At 38.9% G+C, this 21,709-nt stretch overlaps 2 protein-coding genes across 4 annotated transcripts in view; one reads left to right on the plus strand and one right to left on the minus strand.

Moving 5' to 3' along the window:
* mybl1 (v-myb avian myeloblastosis viral oncogene homolog-like 1) overlaps nt 1-7,668 on the plus strand; it is a 10,540-nt gene extending 2,872 nt beyond the window's left edge. For 2 of the 3 annotated variants that reach the window (XM_060862170.1, XM_060862168.1), the window contains exons 3-17: nt 285-381; nt 543-614; nt 812-904; nt 1,528-1,748; nt 2,033-2,219; nt 2,334-2,408; nt 2,720-2,818; nt 3,493-3,723; nt 3,991-4,329; nt 4,445-4,584; nt 5,043-5,157; nt 5,273-5,377; nt 5,482-5,592; nt 6,113-6,298; nt 6,378-7,668. In XM_060862170.1, the coding sequence (XP_060718153.1) occupies nt 285-381; nt 543-614; nt 812-904; nt 1,528-1,748; nt 2,033-2,219; nt 2,334-2,408; nt 2,720-2,818; nt 3,493-3,723; nt 3,991-4,329; nt 4,445-4,584; nt 5,043-5,157; nt 5,273-5,377; nt 5,482-5,592; nt 6,113-6,298; nt 6,378-6,506 (2,200 nt within the window). In that variant the 3' untranslated portion in view covers nt 6,507-7,668. The remainder of the gene's footprint in view (nt 1-284; nt 382-542; nt 615-811; nt 905-1,527; nt 1,749-2,032; nt 2,220-2,333; nt 2,409-2,719; nt 2,819-3,492; nt 3,724-3,990; nt 4,330-4,444; nt 4,585-5,042; nt 5,158-5,272; nt 5,378-5,481; nt 5,593-6,112; nt 6,299-6,377) is intronic. The other variant, XM_060862171.1, reaches the window with a different exon arrangement.
* A 9,148-nt stretch (nt 7,669-16,816) lies between these two features.
* rrs1 (ribosome biogenesis regulator 1 homolog) lies at nt 16,817-19,119 on the minus strand. The gene has a single exon (XM_060862060.1). It carries the CDS (start codon nt 19,054-19,056, stop codon nt 17,995-17,997), a length of 1,062 nt encoding a protein of 353 aa, XP_060718043.1. The 5' UTR covers nt 19,057-19,119; the 3' UTR covers nt 16,817-17,994.
* Between the last annotated feature and the right edge of the window lie 2,590 nt (nt 19,120-21,709).

Here is a 21,709-nt window from a genome sequence, read left to right on the forward strand (position 1 = left end):
TTTCCTTGGTCTTTTGCTAAAAATGCACTTGCTTACCTTTTAGAGTTGATTAGATCAGTAATATTTATAGGGTTAAAATAAAGGTTTAAACACATGCATACGTTTTCTGTCACAAGTTTGCAGACACTGTTCTTAAAGCAGCTTGTTTAATGTTTAATTAAGTTTGAACAAGTTTGTGGTTAACAGGAAAGGGTGGCAGAATGTGCGACTAAAAGTGAGGGCATTTGATGTTCATAGATAACCTCTCTTCACTTTTCATTCTTTACTACTTTTCTTTATTTCAGCGAGGATGAGGATGAAGATCGGCAGCCTAAAGACACTGAGACAGAACCCAAGAATTCAAAAAAGATTTTGAGCAAAGTGAAATGGTCCAGAGAAGAGGTAATATACTCACAGCACTCTTTTATGGCTTGTCTAAGACGGACCACAATTATGCAGGGTAACTGGAAACTCCCTTAGATTCAAAAGAATTTGTACGGGCCCAAATGACTATAAACACATCTACTTTGAAGACTACTGATGACTTTTTTTACTTTGTACAGGACGAGAGACTAAAGAAGCTTGTTGAGCAAAATGGAACCGAAGCATGGAAATTGATTGCTAATTATTTCCCAGTAAGTAATAAAATCTTAGTCAGGAAAATAAAGTGTGCGGTGAGCTCAACACTATTACAGAGAATTATGTTTAACTGCTTATAAAGCAAAAGATGGTGAACAAGATTATAATATGTTTAGTTTTGGCAGCCCTAGGTTCTGTTGTAGGTGTATGGTACCTGCAGGTGTTAAACTGGAATTTTGTTGCTTCCTGACAGACTAAAACAGATGGCCAGTGTCAACACCGCTGGCAGAAAGTTCTCAACCCGGAGCTGGTGAAGGGGCCATGGACAAAAGAGGAGGATCAGAGGGTAAGACGAGCTGGGTGTTCACCGGACCGATGGGATGAAGTGGGAGGTGGCCACTGACAAATAATAATATTTGAGGGTAGCACAGATCCCTTGTATCAGAGCATGCAATATTATGCTCTGAAGTACTGTAAATAGTGAGACATTACCATAGTGAAGGATGTTGTTTAGTCTTGTTTGCTAGTAAACCAAAAACAGAGAAATTTTCATACATGCTGTAACACTTTTTATTTATGCAATGCAGAATGTTAGACCATAAACTATACTTAGTCTAACAATTGTTACTCTGTGATGAATTTTGGAAGGCTAGGATTGAGGCTTGAGCCAAGGTTGGTTAGGGACAAATGGCAAAGAGGTGATGTAATGCATTCCCTGAATGATAATAGCATCAGTGACCTCAATACCAGAGGAATTCACAGAATGATGTGACACTATGCAAATGTGAATCTCACTCTCACTGTAAATGGAAAAGTTGTATTACAGGACTGACAGAGCAACGTCAAGCATTGCTGGAAGACTTTAGTTCTTTTTTATTTAAGCTTGATTTCCTATATATGTGTGTCGACACCTGTATGACAGATTTTCTCACATATTTTCTCACTATTTTCAAACCTATATCATTGCAGGTGATAGAACTGGTGCATAAATACGGCCCGAAGCGGTGGTCTGTCATCGCTAAGCACCTGCAGGGCCGCATTGGCAAGCAGTGTCGAGAGCGCTGGCACAACCACCTCAACCCTGAGGTGAAGAAGTCCTCCTGGACCCAGGAAGAGGATCGCATTATCTACGAAGCGCACAAACGGCTTGGTAACCGCTGGGCTGAGATCTCAAAGCTGCTGCCTGGAAGGTATAATGCTTTGTGTCAAATCAGTAGCATTGTTTTAAGTAGGCTCAGTAGTTAAATGGTTCATACATACAGAGAAACAACCTAGTTATATATTTTTATTACATTCTGTTACCTAGCTTTTTGTTAGCATTGTCAATTGACCAAAACATGAAAGTGTGTTTCATAGCACTTTGTGAAAGTGTGTTTCATAGCACTATGTAGCACACTTGTTTCACTTGCCAGATAGGTTTGCAAATGAATTATGAGTTTATCCCCTTTGAAATATCAGTTTTTTTTATTTCCAGGACAGACAACTCTATTAAAAACCACTGGAACTCCACCATGCGCAGGAAGGTGGAGCAGGAAGGTTATCTGCAGGACAGCAACAGGAGCATGAGCGTTGATCAGCCTCAGAAGAGACGCCATAAAGGCTGTCAATCAGTGGAGCACTCGCACGGTCACAGCCACCTGCTCGTGAACAGCCAGTCACAGGTGACAACTGCAACGAGTTTAGTCACTCATATGTGTAATCTTTGAGCATGATGCCAGACATGATGTACCGTAACTAAGTCTAATAATTTTTAAAAAATGTTCTTGTCTGTGTAGGTCACAAGATACATGTACAGCTCTGCGAGTGGACAGGGTATGGACAGCATCACAGACAGCTCGAGCTTCATGAGGGTAAGTGCTACATACATATTGTTTTGTTCCCTCTCTGTTTTTCCCCTTCCTGCTCTACTTTTCTCTCAAAGATTTGACTCAAATGTCAATGTTGTGTCTGAACTGCATGCTGGAGCTTTGGGGTTATGAATTCATATTCTGAATAACATCATGGGTATTATCTTAAATTCTGGCCTTGAATTAAAAAAAAATGCAATTCCATTTTGGTGGAATTTGGGACCACTGAAGTGTTTATGGTTTTGCAAGTAAATTCGTTTTCTCCGTTTCTTCTTCTGTCTTTTCCTTCCTTTCCTCCGTTCCCCATCTCACAGCCTTGCCACGACGATCCCGACAAAGAACAGCGAATTAAGGAGCTAGAGCTGCTCCTTATGTCAGCTGAAAATGAAGTCAGAAGACAGTCCGGTCCTTGTGTAAGAACCACTGTGTGTGAGCGTAGAGTAGTGCGCTTAGGCTTCCCTACCCCTTCCATACCTCCCTTATCCCCCTTTTTGCCCCCACATCTGCGCTTGGTGACCCTAGCTTACCCTCACTGCTATTCCACCTGATAGTGGCCTGCTGTCAGTAACTAGATCCTTTAGTGCACAGCATGAGCGTGCCTGGAAAAAAAACTGCTTGAAGGTCATTGCTTTCATCCTAGTTAAAAATTTGTGCTTTTTCCTTTCGCCTTTTTTGCTCTACAACTCGGCATCAGTCTTGTTTATATTTTATTTCTTGTATTTGGACCTCTGAGAACCTACATATTCTGAATAACTTGTTAGTAACTGTAAAAAAAAGTATAGTTTTTACTCAGGTACTTGTTATTTAGGTGATAAATTATTTTATCAATGTAATGGCTAATGTTATATTACAGCAGAGTAACTCCTTACTAGAACAGGCATTATAATTAGTTAGGTAGTTATGATTAGCTTGCTGACTCTGTTTTTGTTTTTTTTATTTACTTTTATTCACTCAATTTGGAAAGCACAATATTTTTCAGCATGATAACTTCTGTCACTGCTCATCAGTAAACTCTAAACAGTAAATCTCACTCTCTATTGGCTGTTAAATTCACCTGTCTAACTCACCATGATTGGCTCTTGTACAGAACCCAGAGAGCTACTCAAGCTGGTCAGACAGTCTGGTGGATGATACCATGAGCACAACGGGGACTTCTGAAGAGTCAGGTGTTGAGCTGGGTAGAGCGGAGAAGGGCTGCACTCCTTCTGCACCACTGCATGTCTCTCCCAGCAAGTTCTTGGCAGTGGAGGCCAGTGCTGTGCTCTCTAGTCTCCAGACCATTCCTGAGTTTGCAGAAACTATAGACCTCATCGAATCGGTGAGATCCTGTTATAGCAGCTATAAACAGTTGTTTATAAACCAGCTTCTCTTACATTTCCCTGTAAATTTCATGATTCCTCTTATGATATGATATGAAATTATATGACATGTCCATCCAGAAAGTAAACAAGGCAAGTTAGCTGTTGGTGTGGTTTACATTTCAGTGTTTATTAAATCATAGTATATATTGTGTAAAGCATACAATAAAAGTAAACCGTTATTACCTGGTGGACAAAAAGAACAGAAAGTGTGTCTTCCTCTGCAGGATCCTATGGCCTGGAGCGAGGTGGGAAGTTTTGATCTATCCGAGTCTGTAAGTCCTCCTAAAGCCCCTGTCCTCGATGGCACTTACCCAGCTCACGATGATGGCTCAGAGGCTCTGTGCAGGCCTCATGATGGAATGAGCCATGGGAAACCCGTTTCTCATAGCACTCGCACTGTTGGTAAATTCAACTCCCCTTCGGTGTCCCTGCCGAGGAAGAAGACGAGAGAGAGAGCAGACCAGTCACTCAGTGATGACACAAACTGCGGTTCTTTCACAGACAACACCAGGAGCTCTCTGAAGAGCACACCAGTTAAAGGACTTCCGTTCTCACCCTCTCAGGTATGAAGTGTGAACCGGAGTGTACCCACAATCGTTTAATTCCATGTGTTGTGTTTCTCTGTTTCACCCAGAGTTGCTCTCACTTTTATTTTTGCTTTAACTTCACTTTTAACAGTTTTTCAACATATCTGGGACCGAGCATTTGAACCTGGACAATCCTGCACTAACGTCCACTCCGGTGTGTGCACAGAAAAACTTTTCCAGCACGCCTCAGCAGAGAGAAACCACACCCAAACATCAGAAGGAGAATGCTGGGTAACAATTGTTTTTATTTAATTACACAACATTTAGCCATCTAATGCAAGTCCTTTTTTTTTTTGCTTTGTCTGAAATTGCAAATTAACAAGCTTAATAGGGATATTAGATATTATTCTTTCATGGTCATGCTATAATGTTCATTCAGCCAAAAGTGGTTAAGTGCACATTATGTAATAAAACAAAACTGTGACTTAACTTGAAGATTGTTCATCTATTTATAGGTTAGGTGTTGTAGCACATCTACAAATACAGACTGGTTCCTGGTAACCTTTATTTTACCAGGAAAAAAAAGTTACTAGCCTCACTTTTTTCTCTCGCTTCAAGTATATAAGGCAAAAAACATGGCTTGCGGTGTTACCAAGAATTAACCAATTAAACAAATTCTGACACTTTCTAACCAATCAGATAAGAGTGTTCCATAGCACTTTGGTGTAAACCCATAATTATTGGTTCAGTTTCAGGACACCCAAAGTTCGCAAGTCTATTATGGCCCACACCCCAAGGACACCCACTCCCTTCAAAAATGCCTTGGCTGCTCAGGAAAAGATGCATGGACCATTAAAAATGGTGGTAGGTACCTTTAAATCATCCCTTGCTAATTTTATACACTACTTGGTTTGTGTGTGTGTGCGTGCGCGCGTGTGTGTGTGTGTATTTGTTTTTAAATGTATTTTTCTGTACATAGCCCCAGCCCCTGGCCTTCTTAGAGGAGGACATTAGGGAAGTGTTAAAGGAGGAGACAGGGACAGATATCTTCCTTCATGGACAGCCTGAACAAAGGGCATATGAGGTAAACAGCACTTCCGTGTTGATCACTGATTCTCATTTTATGAACTGTACATTGCGGGGTTTACCTCAACTAATACTTTTTTCCATTGCTTGGTTGATGTATAGGTGGATGCTCCTGCCAGGAAGGTGAGGAAGTCCTTACTACTGGACAGTTGGGGGAAAGACGGTCTCAATGTGCAACTGTTCCCTCAGCAGCAGATGAACAGTGTTGCTCAGGTGAGAGCAGAAATATAGTAAACGGTATCCAGAATTACCTTCAACAACTAGGAAGTCCACAATTTTATTTATTTTTATACCAGAGGACACTTTCAGGACAATTTTAAAATCTGATAAACAGTATACACAGTAGTTTGGCTGCAATGACAGATCCAAACTTTATATTAACTTTATACTATCTACTCTATAAGATATTTTTATTAACTTTTTTCATTAAGACACAAATTAAATATATCTGTAATTTTAAGAAAAGTATTCCTGCTGATTCAATATATGAAGTAAATCTGCATTTCTAACATAGGTTTAAGTTTTTTGTCTGGAAAATTCAGGACTAAGCGGTTTAATGATTACAACAAATAGATATGATGACATATTTGCTTTAAGTAAATTATATTCTAATTGTTGGATTATGTCTGGAAACACTGGATTTCTTGAAACCCTGGTTACTAATCTATCGATACTACTGTAAATATCAAACTAAGAATATTTTTAAGCTTTTCTGATTCCTTCTGATCACCAGTCTCATAACGATGGCATGTTGAGCAGCGCAATTCTGATGACCCAACTGACAGAAGGAGAGGAGGATCTTACCTGCTCTTCTGGCGCCCTGAAAATGGACTCCCAACTCCCCATCTGCCCTCTCAGCCCTCAGGCAAAAAAGGAGCTTCTTACACACCGAAGCCCAGTCTATCAAGCCTCCACACAGGTATGACACCTTACACCTTTAGCTTGAGATTAAGCAGGTCATATGTATTGTACTTAAACCCACTGTCCTACCCCCTCAGGTGAGCAGCGAGTGGGAGGCAGTGGTCTTTGGGAAGACACAAGACCAGCTTATCATGACTGAGCAAGCGAGGCACTACTTGAACTCTTCCCAGTTGCCATCATGCACCTCCAGAGCACTGGTCCTGTGAGCTCCAGAGCTCCTCTCTGCTCCTTACAGCAGCCCCCTCATTCCTCGCACTTCACTTTTAGACAATCTGGTGTAGGAAACTAAATTTTCACCTTTTTTGTATGTGTGTTTAAGACTTACAGTGTATTACAAATTATTTTAACCCACAAACAGGCGCATTAATGAATTTTGTAACTAAAAGAATGCAACCAGTCTTCCTCTTAAGATCACACTTTTTTTAATGACTGTGTTCTAGATGTATCGATCTAGAATGAGGTCGTTCATTGGACGTCTCGGGAAACGTCTTTTTTTTTCCTCAGTTGTCAGATACTGAGATGTAGAGAGAAAGAATTTCATTTTATTGAGCATTTTCTCTCTTTTGCTCTTGTGTCAGTTCCAAACAACTAAGGAAATTCCAAAGAAGAAGATTTTTGGTGGAGTTCATCACTGGGGAAAAAAGAAAAGAAATCACATACCAGTTAGTCCTTTGAGATATTTAACCCAATGCTTTTTAGTGGATTTTATATTTTTTTTTGGTTAAGGATCGAAGAGAACTAGCAGTGTTGCACTAGCAGTGTTGCACTACTAATTGTGGGTAACTGTAATAGGGAGGGGCTCAAACGTGTTTAAGAGGAACTGGATAGCACTTGCGATGTGACTGTTTAGGCTCGAACCATAATAATGGTTCTCCATGTTTTTGCTGAGTTTGACACTCACTGAATGTATTGTACAGCATTTAATTGCTAAAGTAGCGAATGTCGAATGGAAGGGTACCTCTTTTTTCTTTACATTTTTTTTTCTTTTTGTTTTCTAATTTATTCGTTGCTGTAATTCGAGTTGTTGAGATGTTTATTGAGCACCTGGACTGTCCAGTTTCGAAGCAGACTTACCATTTGCTGACAGACACGGCAGTGACTGCAGCCTAAAAACAAAACCAACGACTTGCATCCTAGCTGCTTTAGTTTTCAACCTATCAGAAGTCATATTTGATACTGATTTTTAATATGCAGTCTCACACAATTAACATGTTCCAAGGCGAGATGAATTTCTCCAACGTTTAAGGCTGTAGGTTCTATTTATTAAATCTTAACTAATTTATTTATTTCAAAGCTATAAAGAGAATTTTATTTCTGTTGTGTTAAGAACAACTCAACTGATTTGGCTACCGTCCATCAGAAACATTTTTTTTTTTAAATTTAATAACATACACTGCCACTAATCATTCGTTAATAATTGGTTTTAATCTAGCCTCAATCTAGTCACCTCCAAAGTTCTGTGTGAGATTATATGAGATTAATTACATTACAGGTAGCAGCATTTAGCTTCCAAACGTTTGCGTAGGCAAATTGCACTTTTTATATGTTGTTCAAGTGTCTGTTTTTGATCATTTTTTAAAAATTTCTTTCTTTTTCTTTCTTTTTTTTTTTAAATCCCCTGAAGTGTTTACATTTCTGTGATGGTGATTGATGTGAAGTGGTTGATTTTTTCTTGTACAAATGAAACACTGACTGATATATGGACTAAAGATTTCCTCTCTCACAATAATTCTGCAGGTATAATTGCAGGTCTGTGCTGTAGCTGGGAATCAAAAAAGACACGAACGGAACACAATCCTTTGGAGATGTAGAACAGTTTTACTGCTTAAATCTAACTTTGTTTGGTGTAGAAGGTAATTGAGAAATATACAGTAGAACATTTGTCCAGTCAGTGTCAGTGTGTTATACTGGTCAATGTGAAATTATTCGGTAGGTTTTTAAAGGGTCTACATTAAGGCATTATAATTAAAACAAGCCTCAGTGATGTGCTGAAAGCTTTTTATAAAAATCAGTTGGTTAGTCCAACACTAAGACATCCTGTTCTCTGGGTAGCTTTTCTTTATTATTATTTTTTTCTTTAATATTATTTTTTATTTTTTTTCTATTTTAATTCTATATAGAATGTATTTGCAAATCCCAGAGTTCATTAGGTTATTCACCACATTTTATAGCATAAGATTCAAACTTGTTTAAAATAATAATGCAGGTTACAGAGTTGTGAGGCATGTGTTTACATTTTTGTCTTGTTTTTTAATGTAGGTGTTGTCTACTGTCTAAAGTTCTACATAACACTCAACCACCTAATCGTAGATTTTGAAGGAAAGTATATATATGTAGCAGTTTAAATAAATGCATGACAAACAGTACTTTCAACATATCTGATTAATACACATTTTTAACAAGCAAGACATTTTACTTCCAACACTATTCTGCTGAACATATATTGCCTGCCTCTCTGAATCCTGCCATATACATTTGGGACCCTTGTATGTATTGAGGGTGGGAAATAAAAATGCTTTGTTCTACGTATTAAGGTTTCAGTTCTTTTTTTATTTATTTAATTATTGCCCAAATCATCCCTGCTCTTCCAATCATCTCATACCATTCCACTTCCTGTCTCACTTATGTTTTTGTTGTCATGGCCAGATACACCATCATCGTTCTCTCTACACACCAGGTGCATTTGGCACCGGAGCTGCTACCTAACCTTAATTCTGGACCTGTTTAAAGGTAGTGGGGGATTGCTGACAATTTTTCTTTGGTGTCTACGTACATACACCCCTTCTGAACAAGAGGCCTCTCTGCAGGTCAGCTGCTCCAGCTAAAGGGGCCCACTCGGCCATGAAATAATGTCTTTTGGCTCCATTGTCCCCTGAGTCTGTTAGTTTTACAGACCCATTCACTCAATTGCCCCCAGAATGGAGGAGTGCGTAGGCCCCACTGACATGCCTTCTGCTGCCTAGAGCCATTACAAGCCCATGGCACACGCACTCTAAATCATTTTCACTTCTATTGTGCCTTTTAGTGGCCCAACATTGCTTTGAGAGTTGACTTCAACTCGGGTTGGCGCTTTTGTACAGTATGTGCTTGAATGCAGCTGGAGTCCTGCTGGTCGAACCCAAAACAAACACCTGTTTGTGTGATCTGACAGTCATGTGCATACTTCAGATTTAGGCACTAAGCCGATTCTTTAGCACTTGAGCGTGGCATTCAAAATGCAATTGGCTGCCCATGAACAGCAACATTATTTTATTTTACATGTACATTTAAAGGAGGTAGCTTATGCCATTAGCCAGAGAGGCTTATTAAAAGGGCAGAAAGATACAAGAATCTGAAAAGATTCATAAGCAGAAATGTCAGAGAATTTCAGACACTCTTGCCAAATTTGACGTACATAAATGCATTGAAGCCTCTATTGAAGAACATATGCTCGTGAGGGCCCAATTAGAACCCAATTAGAAGGCTAGAGTGTTTCTAAATGATTAATATCTAAATGCTAGAGCATTTCATTAGTGTTGTGCTGATTGGCATCTCTAAATTGTCCATCGTGTATGAATGGGTGTGTAAATGTCTTTGTGATTGTGTCCTGTGATGAGTTGGCACCCCGTTCATGGTGCCCCCCGCCTTGTGCCCTGAGTCCCCTGGGGTAGCTTTCAGGCTGCACACCGCCCTGTGTAGGAAAAGGCATATGGATATAGATGGATGGATGGATACACACTGTAGCTGTAGCTGTTAACCCATTTTTAATCTGTAAAAGAAAAAATATTTGAAATCTGAGAAAATGCAACAATCATTAAATTATTAGATGACATTAATGACATTATGTTGGGTTCCATGTAGCACCCTTAAAATTTATTTGGCTTGTCCTTCTTTATAGGTTTTATGCTTGCTGAGAAAAGCTACATGACAGGATATCCCTTATAGTAAGGCTTCCACGTATAACTACACTTCTAGGAAGTGATGCAAACAAACAAAATAGAGTCAGTATGTTTATTCTAAATGGCTAGAGGTGCTCATAATTGGCAGATATAGCTCTGTCTTTAAGGTTGTCTCTTACACATTGAAAGATTGTTGGTATTGTGTCAAATTCATCAAATGATTCATACATAATAACAACTGCATAAACAGCCATGCATGTGTGTTTAGAGATGTCCCTACACAGCATGTGGCAGGGTGCAAACTCATCAGCGTGTAGCCCCTCCTTCTCGCCTGTGCGCACACTGCCAGCTTTTGTGCGTGCCAGACAGCAGATGGTCGGCCATTATAACAGTGACAGCCCCAGTCATCTGGCAGGCACCCTCGATTCGGGCGGGAAATCCACACGAGGTGCTGGAGCTTCAACCAGGCCTGCCTGTACGTTTATTTAGGTCAGAATTTCCACTGGCCTGCACACGGCTCCTGCTGAGAGTTTGGACACTAGACAGACCGGGCGCATAACTACAGTGTTTAAAAACAGAGCAGGAAGCTATGAATAAACACAGCTAGCCATGTTGTAGTTGTAGTAGGTGCATAACAAGCTTTGGAAAGAAACCCAGTCGGTAATCCACTGTAAGAGATATGAGTTAAGAAGCGGGTGATTGTGATTTTTAGCTAATCTGATTTAGTGGTCATTGATTGAAGAGTGTAATCAGAGATCGGCCAGTTTTCTTTCATGCAGCATGGGTCAGATTTAGCCTTTCTGAATAGAGCTGTTCTGCAACAGAGGCACCTGGTGAACGAGTGGGACACTGCAGGGGATCATGGTGATCTCTGGGTGTGGCGTGAGTGAACACTCACTCTGTCCAGCTTAACAGCTGCTCTGCAGGTTATCCCCAGGTACCAGCTGCTATAGATGTGAAAAAGAAATGCTGTACAGTATGTGGGTTGCCCTACACTGGCCCCATATCCAGGACATCAATGTGACATCAGCAGTTGCTGAGTTTGCTCTAGGATTAAGACTAATTAAAGCATTCAGAGAGCCCTCCATCAGAAACCAAGAGAGAAAGCTCCCAGCTTTTAGACTGCTTAATCTCTGTCGAGCAGATGGCTGAGGCACCTTAGTAGCCTAAAAACCTCCAGAAAGTCAGTTACTTGAAAATAGAGATGAGCAATATAGAAATTTAAACATATAAACTTATGGCACATGATGCTGTGCAGTCTTATACACTATACATTGAGAAGACGTTACAGATGGTGTGTAAAGAGACACCCTAGAGATAACCCAGAGTGTGCCTGCATGTAAGATTGTGTTAACCACAAAATAAGTTATAGGTAATTATTACGCTTGCCTGAGGGCCCTGCTTTACAGACCAAAAGAAAAGCATAATGGAAAGGAAGATTTAGTGCATGTTGTCTTCATTAAAGTGATTTTAAACGCTTACTAGCATTAACGAGGCCCCTCATTAGTGAGTTGATATATGCAGAAGTCGAATCTCATTATATTATGAGGTGACCGGCTCAAAGCTGTTCATTTGACAGTTTTACAGTACATGATTTATATGCATACATATTACATCCACAGGATACGAATACATATAAACTGTAAATATCTTAAATTTGTAAAACATCTTGAAAATAAGTCTTTTCAAATATCTCTTTGTTTGCTTTGAAACACATTAGTTTTTAAACAGTTATAAGATTTATAATCCTATTGCAGGATATTTTATTTTATTGAAAGCTAATTTAGCTTAAATTTTGCTCATTACAAGTTTTAATTTCTAGAAAGACATAAAATGTTCTGCCACATTTACTTTTAATCTCTTTGGTACAAGACTTGTCTCTTTGGTACAAGTACTTTAAACAGTTTAGAAATTAATGACCGGGAAAAAACAACATAGGATTAAACACTTGGAAAGTAAGTGGATATAAAAGAGAAAAGTCTGGAAATAAATTAGAGGATGGTGGAAAAATAGGCCTACTGTAAGCATAATAACATTTTGCAGGATTAGCCCTGTCTGGTATGTAAATGTCTTCTTTTATGGTTTATTTCCACACTTCCCAGTTTAAACACAAATACGCTGATATTCCATTTTGTCATATTATGTATGATGCCATCATACTGCAGTCATTTTCTCCCACTTTTCCTGTGGACAGTGCAGTATGAGACGGTAATAAATCCATGTTCCCACATGTTGTAACTATTTTATTGGCAGGTGATTCATTCCAGGCTGATTTTGGTTTCTGTTTCCACATGAATTAGTACAGACCAAAAAAAAAAAACCTGAGAGGATCATCCATGTTACCTGTTACATTTCAGCTTCCTATTCATTATACACTTTCCAGCCACTTTAATAGTGTCTTCCTTGAAACCAGTTATGATGCAATTATCCAACTAACCAATTGTGAATCAGTAGCACAATGCTAATTATTATGCAGTTCAAATCAAATCAAATCAAATCAAATTTTATTTGTCACATACACATACATACAGAGTACAACATGCAGTGAAAGGCTTTTTGCATCTGTCCGGTATTCAAACATAAGGAATGCAATTTGGGATAAAAAAATACAACCAAAAGGAGGTAGATAAATTAAAAAAAGTATAAACTATATTTAAAAAAATCTATATAAAATATGAAAATATGAAAATATAAGTTACAAACTGGATGCTTTCTATGTTTATTGTTGATGTTGCTGCTGTTGTTTGCACCATTCTGTGCATAAAAAGTCTTCATCTATATCTTTTTATTTTTTTGTTATTGCAACAATATTGTTTAATTGTATTAATGTACGTCTGTACAGGTATTCCTATGAAAGTGATCACTGAGTAAACATTCTCAGTACATGGGGTATAACAATGTAGAATACTTTACATAATGCAGAATTATGTTATATTTTACTACAACGACTTGACATTCTCTTTGTTATGTGTATGATTTCTGTATCGACACTCTTGGGTACAATTACCACCATTACCACAAGCCAGCAATGTCTCATGCTCATTAATTCACCCTGTGAGGCATATAAGGCACAGTGCCAAGAAATGTGTAATTTAAAGTAATAAAATAAAAAGAATTCTATGTGTTTAATTGAATGTCAAAGAAAATTACAAGTTTGAAAATTCTGAGTGACAAATCCTGCTTATGATGAGTTCCCATCACACATCCTTTTGAGAAGTAATTCTACTAATTTTACAGGCAATGTTATGCATTCAGAAACACTCACACGTTCTTAACCAGAGTGCAGATAGTATTGGTGAATAGCCAATGGTCAAAAAGCACTTAACAGACACAGCGGTACTCCAGCAACAGCAGTGTGTGTTCCCTCTATCTATCTAAAATCTAACATGTTGACTCTTTCTATCAGCGCATTGTGATGATTCAGACATCTCGAAACATCTACAGCACTCACACTGTGGGCTGAGCTCCCGGCTGCCCTGCAGGTCGGTGCCATTCAGTCATGTTCGTTTGCCCTGTTACTGGCCCCCTGGCACTGGTTCATTCTGCGATGTTTGGACAGGATCCTATGCAGCAGGCTGGACGAGCTGTGGGCCACGGACGGAGCCTGGGCGTCCTGCTTCAAAGTCAGGAAAGGTCCCTCCTCCCTTCCTCCACCCCTAGGGGCCTGCTGCCTGCCTCTGCTGGGCCACACAAAGAGGAAACAACAAGCACAAAGGCGCTGTTTATTCCCGCTGACCCAGATTCCAGTACTTTGAGAAAGAAGGAGGGAGAGAACGGCCTCTGCATTGGTGGCTTCCACTACTTAAGGCATGGGGACACTTACCAAATCTCATCAGGCCTATGATACCTCCATGGGGTCTAATTTTCACTAGCATGGCAAGCAAATACACAAAATGTTTATTTTTACATTTTGACACGTCTGGTTTTGTTTTTGATTGTACTAAGCATCATACTGGAAAATCCATATCTCAAAAGTGCTTTTTATCCTTTTCTGGCTGCACAGGGACATCACTTATAAGCCACACGCCAATTGATCAGATCTGGCATGCTGTTTGTGTGCATTGTTAACTAATGAGCTATGGGATGAGCCACCTGTTTGGGGTGTGCTGGCTTGGGAGGGGGAGCAGCTGCTTTGGAGTGGGTGGATGGGTGGATTTGGCAGGAAGGGCGGTGAATACAAGAGCAGTGACGTGGGGGAAGGCAGCGGGGTGTAAAGACACGCTCACCCAGCGTGTTCCCAAAGGATCACCAGAGATATAACCTGAACTGAACTGTGTCTCAGTAAACCTTCTCCATTTTTAGTTGCTCTGTCCGTCTTTACACACCTATAATGTGTTGAGTTCTGAATGTGTTAGTTTGCATCCCCATAGCATATTGGGTTCCTGTAGCACCTCCTGTCCTTCAGATTTCTTTAACCTGATTTAGCTAATTTATATCTCTTCCTTAGTTGTATTAGGTGTGTTAGAACACAGAGAACACTAAAATGCGCCAGACACAGGGTTCTTCATGACAGAGGCAGGGAAATCTTTCTTCTCATCCTTTTCAAAAATCTTGTTGCTAGATTGTTGTTTTCTTACACAACAATTCTAACTTCATGGAATTGAAATTCTATTTTCATACTTCATTTGTGAAACACAGATATATACTTATATACATGTAATTTAGCTTCCCGTACATGGTGTGTGTTATGACTCAGGTCGATGACACATGAGGAAGGTTAATAGCCCCACTGTCCGTTCTGCAGCTGCCCAAACTACCTCGACTGGACCTGTTTGGAAACACCACAAAAGTTAAGCTCCCCTTAATCTGGCTACAGAGGGAGGAAACTGTGTGCCTAGCACCACCTAGTGGCTACAGAGCATATCGTTATTTAATGAGACATTCCACTTCCATAATGTATGTGAAATTATATCTCTTGCACCATGTCTTTGCATCGTTTCCTTATTTTTAACATGCCAGAATCCATGTATTTACACATGAATTTACACCCAGTGGTGTCATTCATGATTTTCAATCCTGACACTGGAGTCCCTGCAAACTTCACATTTACCTGACACACCTCAATAACACGTTAACAAGCCTGTATCCCAATTAATCTGATTCTGACCACATAGATACAGGAATAAGAACAATTTCCAAGCATATTATATAAACATGCTTGTAAAATTGTATTTCAGGTGGGAATTAAGTTATCACTGGTTCTATTATATTATACATTTAGCTCATTTTTAATCAGTGGAAAACTAGAATATAAAACCACCCAGCTGTAATATCTCTTTGACCTTTGCCCTCTTTCTGTATGCCTCAGTGCACATTTGAGATCCTCAGAGGCTGCTGTCAACTCAGTGAGCCTGATTGATTTTGATTGTGAATGTCCCTGTATATTCCTGTCCTCTGAAGTGGGATGGTGATGGTTTGTTTTTACAGCAGTCAACAGATGGTTAGCCCCACTACGACCCCCTGCCTCCCCTAAGCACTTGTGTGAGCAGTCAAATGACATCCATCAACTAAATGAAAGCTGGATTTATGCTGTCATTTAGAAAAACCCAGCAGCTCCAGAGGATTCATGCGGACATGTGCTTATAGGGCAAATAATTAGGATTAACACAAGAAAATTAAAACCTGTCTGAGTAATTAATTACATAGTGAGTAAAGATTAATTTCTCTATTTTAATATTTCAGACAGCTTTTGGATTAATTATAATTTAGGAGGAATTTACTTAAGATGTCAAAGACAAATTGAAAATATTTTTAACTCATTTATGTAGACAGGCACTAATTTATTTATTTTTTTCAGTTGTTATTATTACAATCCTACATAAAAATCTAATTTTAATGACAGTTTGTTGATATAACTGCACAATGAACAATTAAAATCTTCTTTAAATGCTTTATTATTTGATAATGCTGAGGTATATGTCTAATATTTTGTTCACAGCTCACATTACTAAGCAGAAAATCATGCAGAGATTTTTTGTAAACATCAATATATCAATATCTATCTATCTATCTATCTATCTATCTATCTATATATATATATATATATATATATATAGATAGATAGATAGATAGATAGATAGATAGATAGATAGATAGATAGATAGATAGATATTGATATATTGATGTTTACAAAAAATCTCTGCATGATTTTCTGCTTAGTAATGTGAGCTGTGAACAAAATATTAGACATATACCTCAGCATTATCAAATAATAAAGCATTTAAAGAAGATTTTAATTGTTCATTGTGCAGTTATATCAACAAACTGTCATTAAAATTAGATTTTTATGTAGGATTGTATATATATATATATATATATATATATATATATATGGCATTAGTCTCTATGACTTATAGATAACCACTCATGAACCTTTAGTACTCATTAAGTCAGCTCAATTACAATTATAATTGCTTTGGATAAAAGCATCTAATAAAACAAACAAGAATGTAAAATGTGTCATTTTCATTCTTAAGACATGAAAATCATTCTTTGAAATTTTTTGAAATATGTACTTAATAAAAAAAGTATTTCATTGGATTTAATGTGAAAAAAAGGTACGAATATATCTTACATGTTAATATATCGCCAACGCAAACTAACGCAATACCACAATATAACCACAAGGGGGCACCAGAGCCGGATATTATTTATTTAATATTATAAACGTTTCACTTCTATATAAAAAATAACTTCAAGGGCGAAAATAAAATGTAAAAGTGAAATACTAAAAATGATAAATAATTCTATGGTAATGTGTCAAACCTTTTAATTAGCAGGAAGTCTAATTGTGGCCTGTAACAGGGTATTTTCTTGAGACATCATTGATAACATCATATTTATTCAAAACCCTTTAGGAAAAGCAAAATCAGTGTACACAAAGTTGCAACATCTGAGCCAACAATAAGCAAAAGCTGCTTATTTCATGACAGATAATTACAAGCATGACGTATAAAACAGTTCGATATATATCAATTCATTTTAGAAAATGTGACCACAGTAAATGCAGATATTCCACACAGACTGATGTATTGTAATATAATAAAATTAAAATGAACCTTTCTGATATTATTTCCCCTTTTATAAATGTAACAAATTTGATCATTTCTGTGATTTAAATATTTTACATTTATGTAATCATTGAATCAAAATCACTTGATATATAGCTATAATGCTGTGTGGGTTCTTTGTTAGCTAATCTAAATATTGCAATGCGTACCCCAACGTCATGACGACACCTTCAAGAAACTAATTTTTCCAAATGATAATCAAAATGAGGCACAAAACACTTCGAGTCTTGTCATGACGATTACCATACATCCAATTTTTCCGTAACTCGATCAATAAACTCGATATTTCAGGCAGGGACGCACAGTTCCTGTTTTTGAAAATCAACTAAGCTGAAAGGTTCCTGTATCTGGTCTTAATTCCCAAATGTTTATCTAGACGATGTTACATTAAAACATAACTAACTGTTTAAATCAAACCAGAGCAAGAACCTCCATGTCATTATGTCTGAATTTGCTTCAATGACATTACAATATTGCTGAACATTATGGTTTATTGACAAAGCATCAAGCAAAGAGCAGCTTTTTTGTTCACAAAACAGGAAGAAAGACAATAATAATAAAAAAAGAATAGGGTTATTGCAATATTATCATATTTCTGTGTAGCTTCTGAGAAATAACTGCATCAAACTCCATAAAAAGAAAAGGTACTTTATTTCTCAGAGTATACGATGCTCATTTATAGGCTCAGGTGTGTTTGAGGTTCAAACAAAAAGTCCCAGATTTCATTAAAGCTTCAGAAGTCTATGTTAACGTTTTCCCTGCTTCATTGCAGGTTTTCGTCCTTTGCCTTTAAAAGCGCCCCCTTTGCCTTTAAAAGCTCCCCCTTTGCCTTTCCCTTTCCCACTTGGAGCATTTCGTCGCCCTTTCCCAGGCGGGTTCCCTCGCCTTCCTTTCTTCCCCTTCCTCCTTTCCGAAGATTCACTGTCTTCCTCCCTCATCTGCTTATTCACTGCTTTGGTGACGTCCAGTCTAGGTCTCTTGCTATCCATCACTTTCAGCATATCCAGGTGCTTCTGCTTCTCTCCAGCGAAGTCACCGATCAGGGGCTGGAACTGTCTCTTCTTGCCTGTGTTTCTCTGGGGTTTCTCTTTAGGAAGTCGCTCTTGGAACTTTCCCAGTGAAGCTGTGGCACTTTTGGCGACGCTCACAGCTTTGGCCAGCTCTGTTTTGGACTGTTGGCTGGTTGGAGCGAGTCCCACACCGGGCACCTTCAGCTTCTGCGCCCTGGCGATGTTCTTCAGGCGGTTAAACTCGTTCTTCGCCACTCGCTCTTTCTTGGCCTTGATTCTTTTGCCAAACTGGTCTTCATTTGGATCTGCGGTTTCAGGCACCTCTATGAGCCATTCCTTCGTGTTATCTTTAGCTCGTTTATAACCCCAGCGCCTTTTCCACTCCTTGTGCACTTCATCCCAGACCAGATTTGTCTTCTTTTTCTTCTGGATGCCTTTAAGTTTAGCGAACTGCTCCCATTTGGTCGGGGGTCTCGCCTTGGGAGCAGGTTTTTCTCGGGGTAACTTGGTGACAGGGTCGGGCAGCTTTACCACTATAACCTCCTCTACTTTCTCACTTGGATGTTTCCAGATCTCATTGATGAGCAGCTGCGTGTTGTCGCGCGCCAGAGAGCGAAGAAACTCGTCTTTGTTTTTCTGTTTAAACTCCCGACTGTTTACCGAGTTCTTATCCAACGCCAGCAGGTTTCCGATATCAAACTCGAGGTCCAGTTCTTTATGTACGGTGATACTTCTTAACCTTTCTGCCTCGTCTTTCTCAGCTTTAGCGAGCACGTCTTCTATACTGCACGCCGCCATCTTGGATACAATATTCCCACGTGTTGCTCTTCTTCTTCGTTTGGCACGAGGCGGTCGACAGACAACTGAAAGGTTTGCTTTTGCCCCCTAGTGGACTACAGTGTAAATTACATTATGTTGCCAGACATTTTCACAACCACGCTTCTGCTGTGGGAAAAACAATTTTATACTCAGATACAAAATGAGAAACTTCTCGATTTCTATACAGCTTTTTTACTTTAACCCAATATTGATTGAATTGCAATAATCCACTCCATTGCCAAACACTCCTTACACCTCCCCGTGATGTTCATTATTATTATTTATATTGCCCAATTTTATTTATTTTTATTATATATATATATATATATATATATATATATATATATATATATATATATATATATATATATATATATATATACACATTTTTTTTTACAATTGCAACTTAATTGTATCAGTATACACTCAGATGTCCACATATTTTAGGTCATTTATTTAATCAGGTGCACTTCTGATCTTATCCGCTAGGTGGGGGTGTTGGATAAATAAATTTTTTTTTTACCTGAAATTATATTCACATTATCTTCCATAGTATAAATACACAACAAGCAACAGATTTATACATTTGTCTACTCAAATAAGAGAATCTGGGCTCTCCATACCTGTACACTAAATGAGAAACTGACTTACAGAAGAAGTAATCACCCTTTCACTCAAAACAATGAAGCAATGTACTGTTTTTAGAACCTTTAAATCATTAAAGCCTCATTTATAACTCCTGAATGGACAGTCTAATATCCTATTGGCTGCCTTCCTCATTAAAAACCAGGCCTACTCCTCCAGTTCTGGCCTTGGCCTAATTATTTCAGTCCCAACCAAGATACAGAGGCACTTTGAAGCCTCGCCCCCGTCCCTGGGGAGCACACTGAGAGGGACGTTTTGTGAACTTAGTGGTAGAAGAAAGCCGATTCTCCTTTGTTTCTCTGCAAACTCCCTCCTCTCTTCACCCTCATTAGTATGGGGTCCATTTTCTTCTCTAACTAGAATAGCAAACCTTTGACTTGTTTCTCTCCACAGACTCGGAGGGCAACAGGACGTTCTGTTGAATAAAAATTTCTACTGATTTAAATGATCAGAGGGGCACGGTGGCTTAGTGGTTAGCACGTTCGCCTCACACCTCCAGGGTTGGGGGTTCGTTTCCCGCCTCTGCCTTGTGTGTGTGGAGTTTGCATGTTCTCCCTGTGCCTCGGGGGTTTCCTGAGGGTACTCCTGTTTCCTCCCCCGGTCCAAAGACATGCATGGTAGGTTGATTGGCATCTCTGGAAAATTGTCAGTAGTGTGTGATTGCGTGAGTGAATGAGAGTGTGTGTGTGTGCCCTGCGATGGGTTGGCACTCCGTCCAGGGTGTATCCTGCCTTGATGCCCGATGACGCCTGAGATAGGAGGTAGTTCAGATAAGCGGTAGAAAATGAATGAATGAATGAGTGAATAAATGATCAGAGTTTCAACGTTCCTAATTGTCCCTGTCCAAAAGACACCAAAGAGCCATGTTGCACCTCAAACGGGTAATCTGGCTGTGTGATAATCAAAGTAGAGGCATTTAGAAAGAAGAAGTTCTTCACGGTTTGAGGATGTGACAGCTGGGTTGGAATTTAACCAGCATGTTGAGGGATATGTAATGATATCAAATGGTTCATAAACCTGATGAGGTTTGCGTATCTTTAGAAATGATTTCCATGTGTGTGTTGAATGTACTGGGGATTTAATTACACAACACTATAAAAGATATAAAGATTTATGCATCAGAAAACCCCTAGGAGTGCTTCAGTACATCTGAAATGCAGGCACGATGGTATTCAGTGTCCATGCTTTCATTTGTAAATATAGACATATTTACAGCTGGTTCATGTTTTAGCAAGGATTATAGTTAGAAATAAAATACAAATGATGATAGCATCGCTTTCTGATTCAAATCCATAATGACATGAATATTATGCTTTAGCATATTTAAAGAAATCTTTTGTGAGCTTTCAAAACAGAAATCCTTGCACCACATCACTGCTTGGTGGATTACCGCAGTTCAACTTCATCTAAATGCTGATCTCTTCTGTATGGCGCATAATGGAAATAAGACGTCGACGTCACGCGCTCCTTATACGAGTCCATTTGATTTAATTTTCAGTGCTGAAAAAATTCATTCATTGACACACAGCTAGTCCTAGTGGAGAAGCCAAGCTGTGATTTTGCATTTAGGAAACGTCTGTGTATTTGTGAATGACATTGTTTTATTTCCAGCCCTGCTAATTAAAGGCAATATTAAGTCTTGCCGTGAAAGTGAGGCTGCTGATGGCTATGGAAATGAGAGCAGGAATGACGCTGCGCCACACGCCTGCAGGTACGGCGATGGTGAGAATCTTAATAAGAACCGAACGAGCGCAATTGCTCAAACAAAAGCTCCTTTTTTTCCACAGAGTGATTGCTTTACATGGTCTTAGTCACATTTCACATGGCAGGAGGGCACATACCTGCACAAAAATGACTAATAATGGCCTAAAGATGACAACACCAAGCTCTAATGGTACAATGACTTCTCACATTCATGATTGCATTATATTCTGAAGTGCACCAACTTTTACTTCCTGACATTGCATAATTGTCACTCCAGGCATGT

The sequence above is a fragment of the Tachysurus vachellii genome, chromosome 25 (assembly GCF_030014155.1).
Source record: "Tachysurus vachellii isolate PV-2020 chromosome 25, HZAU_Pvac_v1, whole genome shotgun sequence".
NCBI classification, from domain to species: Eukaryota; Metazoa; Chordata; class Actinopteri; order Siluriformes; family Bagridae; genus Tachysurus; species Tachysurus vachellii.

Excerpts from the sequence above, each read along its gene's own strand:
- rrs1 (XM_060862060.1), bottom strand. The coding sequence starts at position 19,056 with ATGGCGGCGTGCAGTATAGAAGACGTGCTCGCTAAAGCTGAGAAAGAC.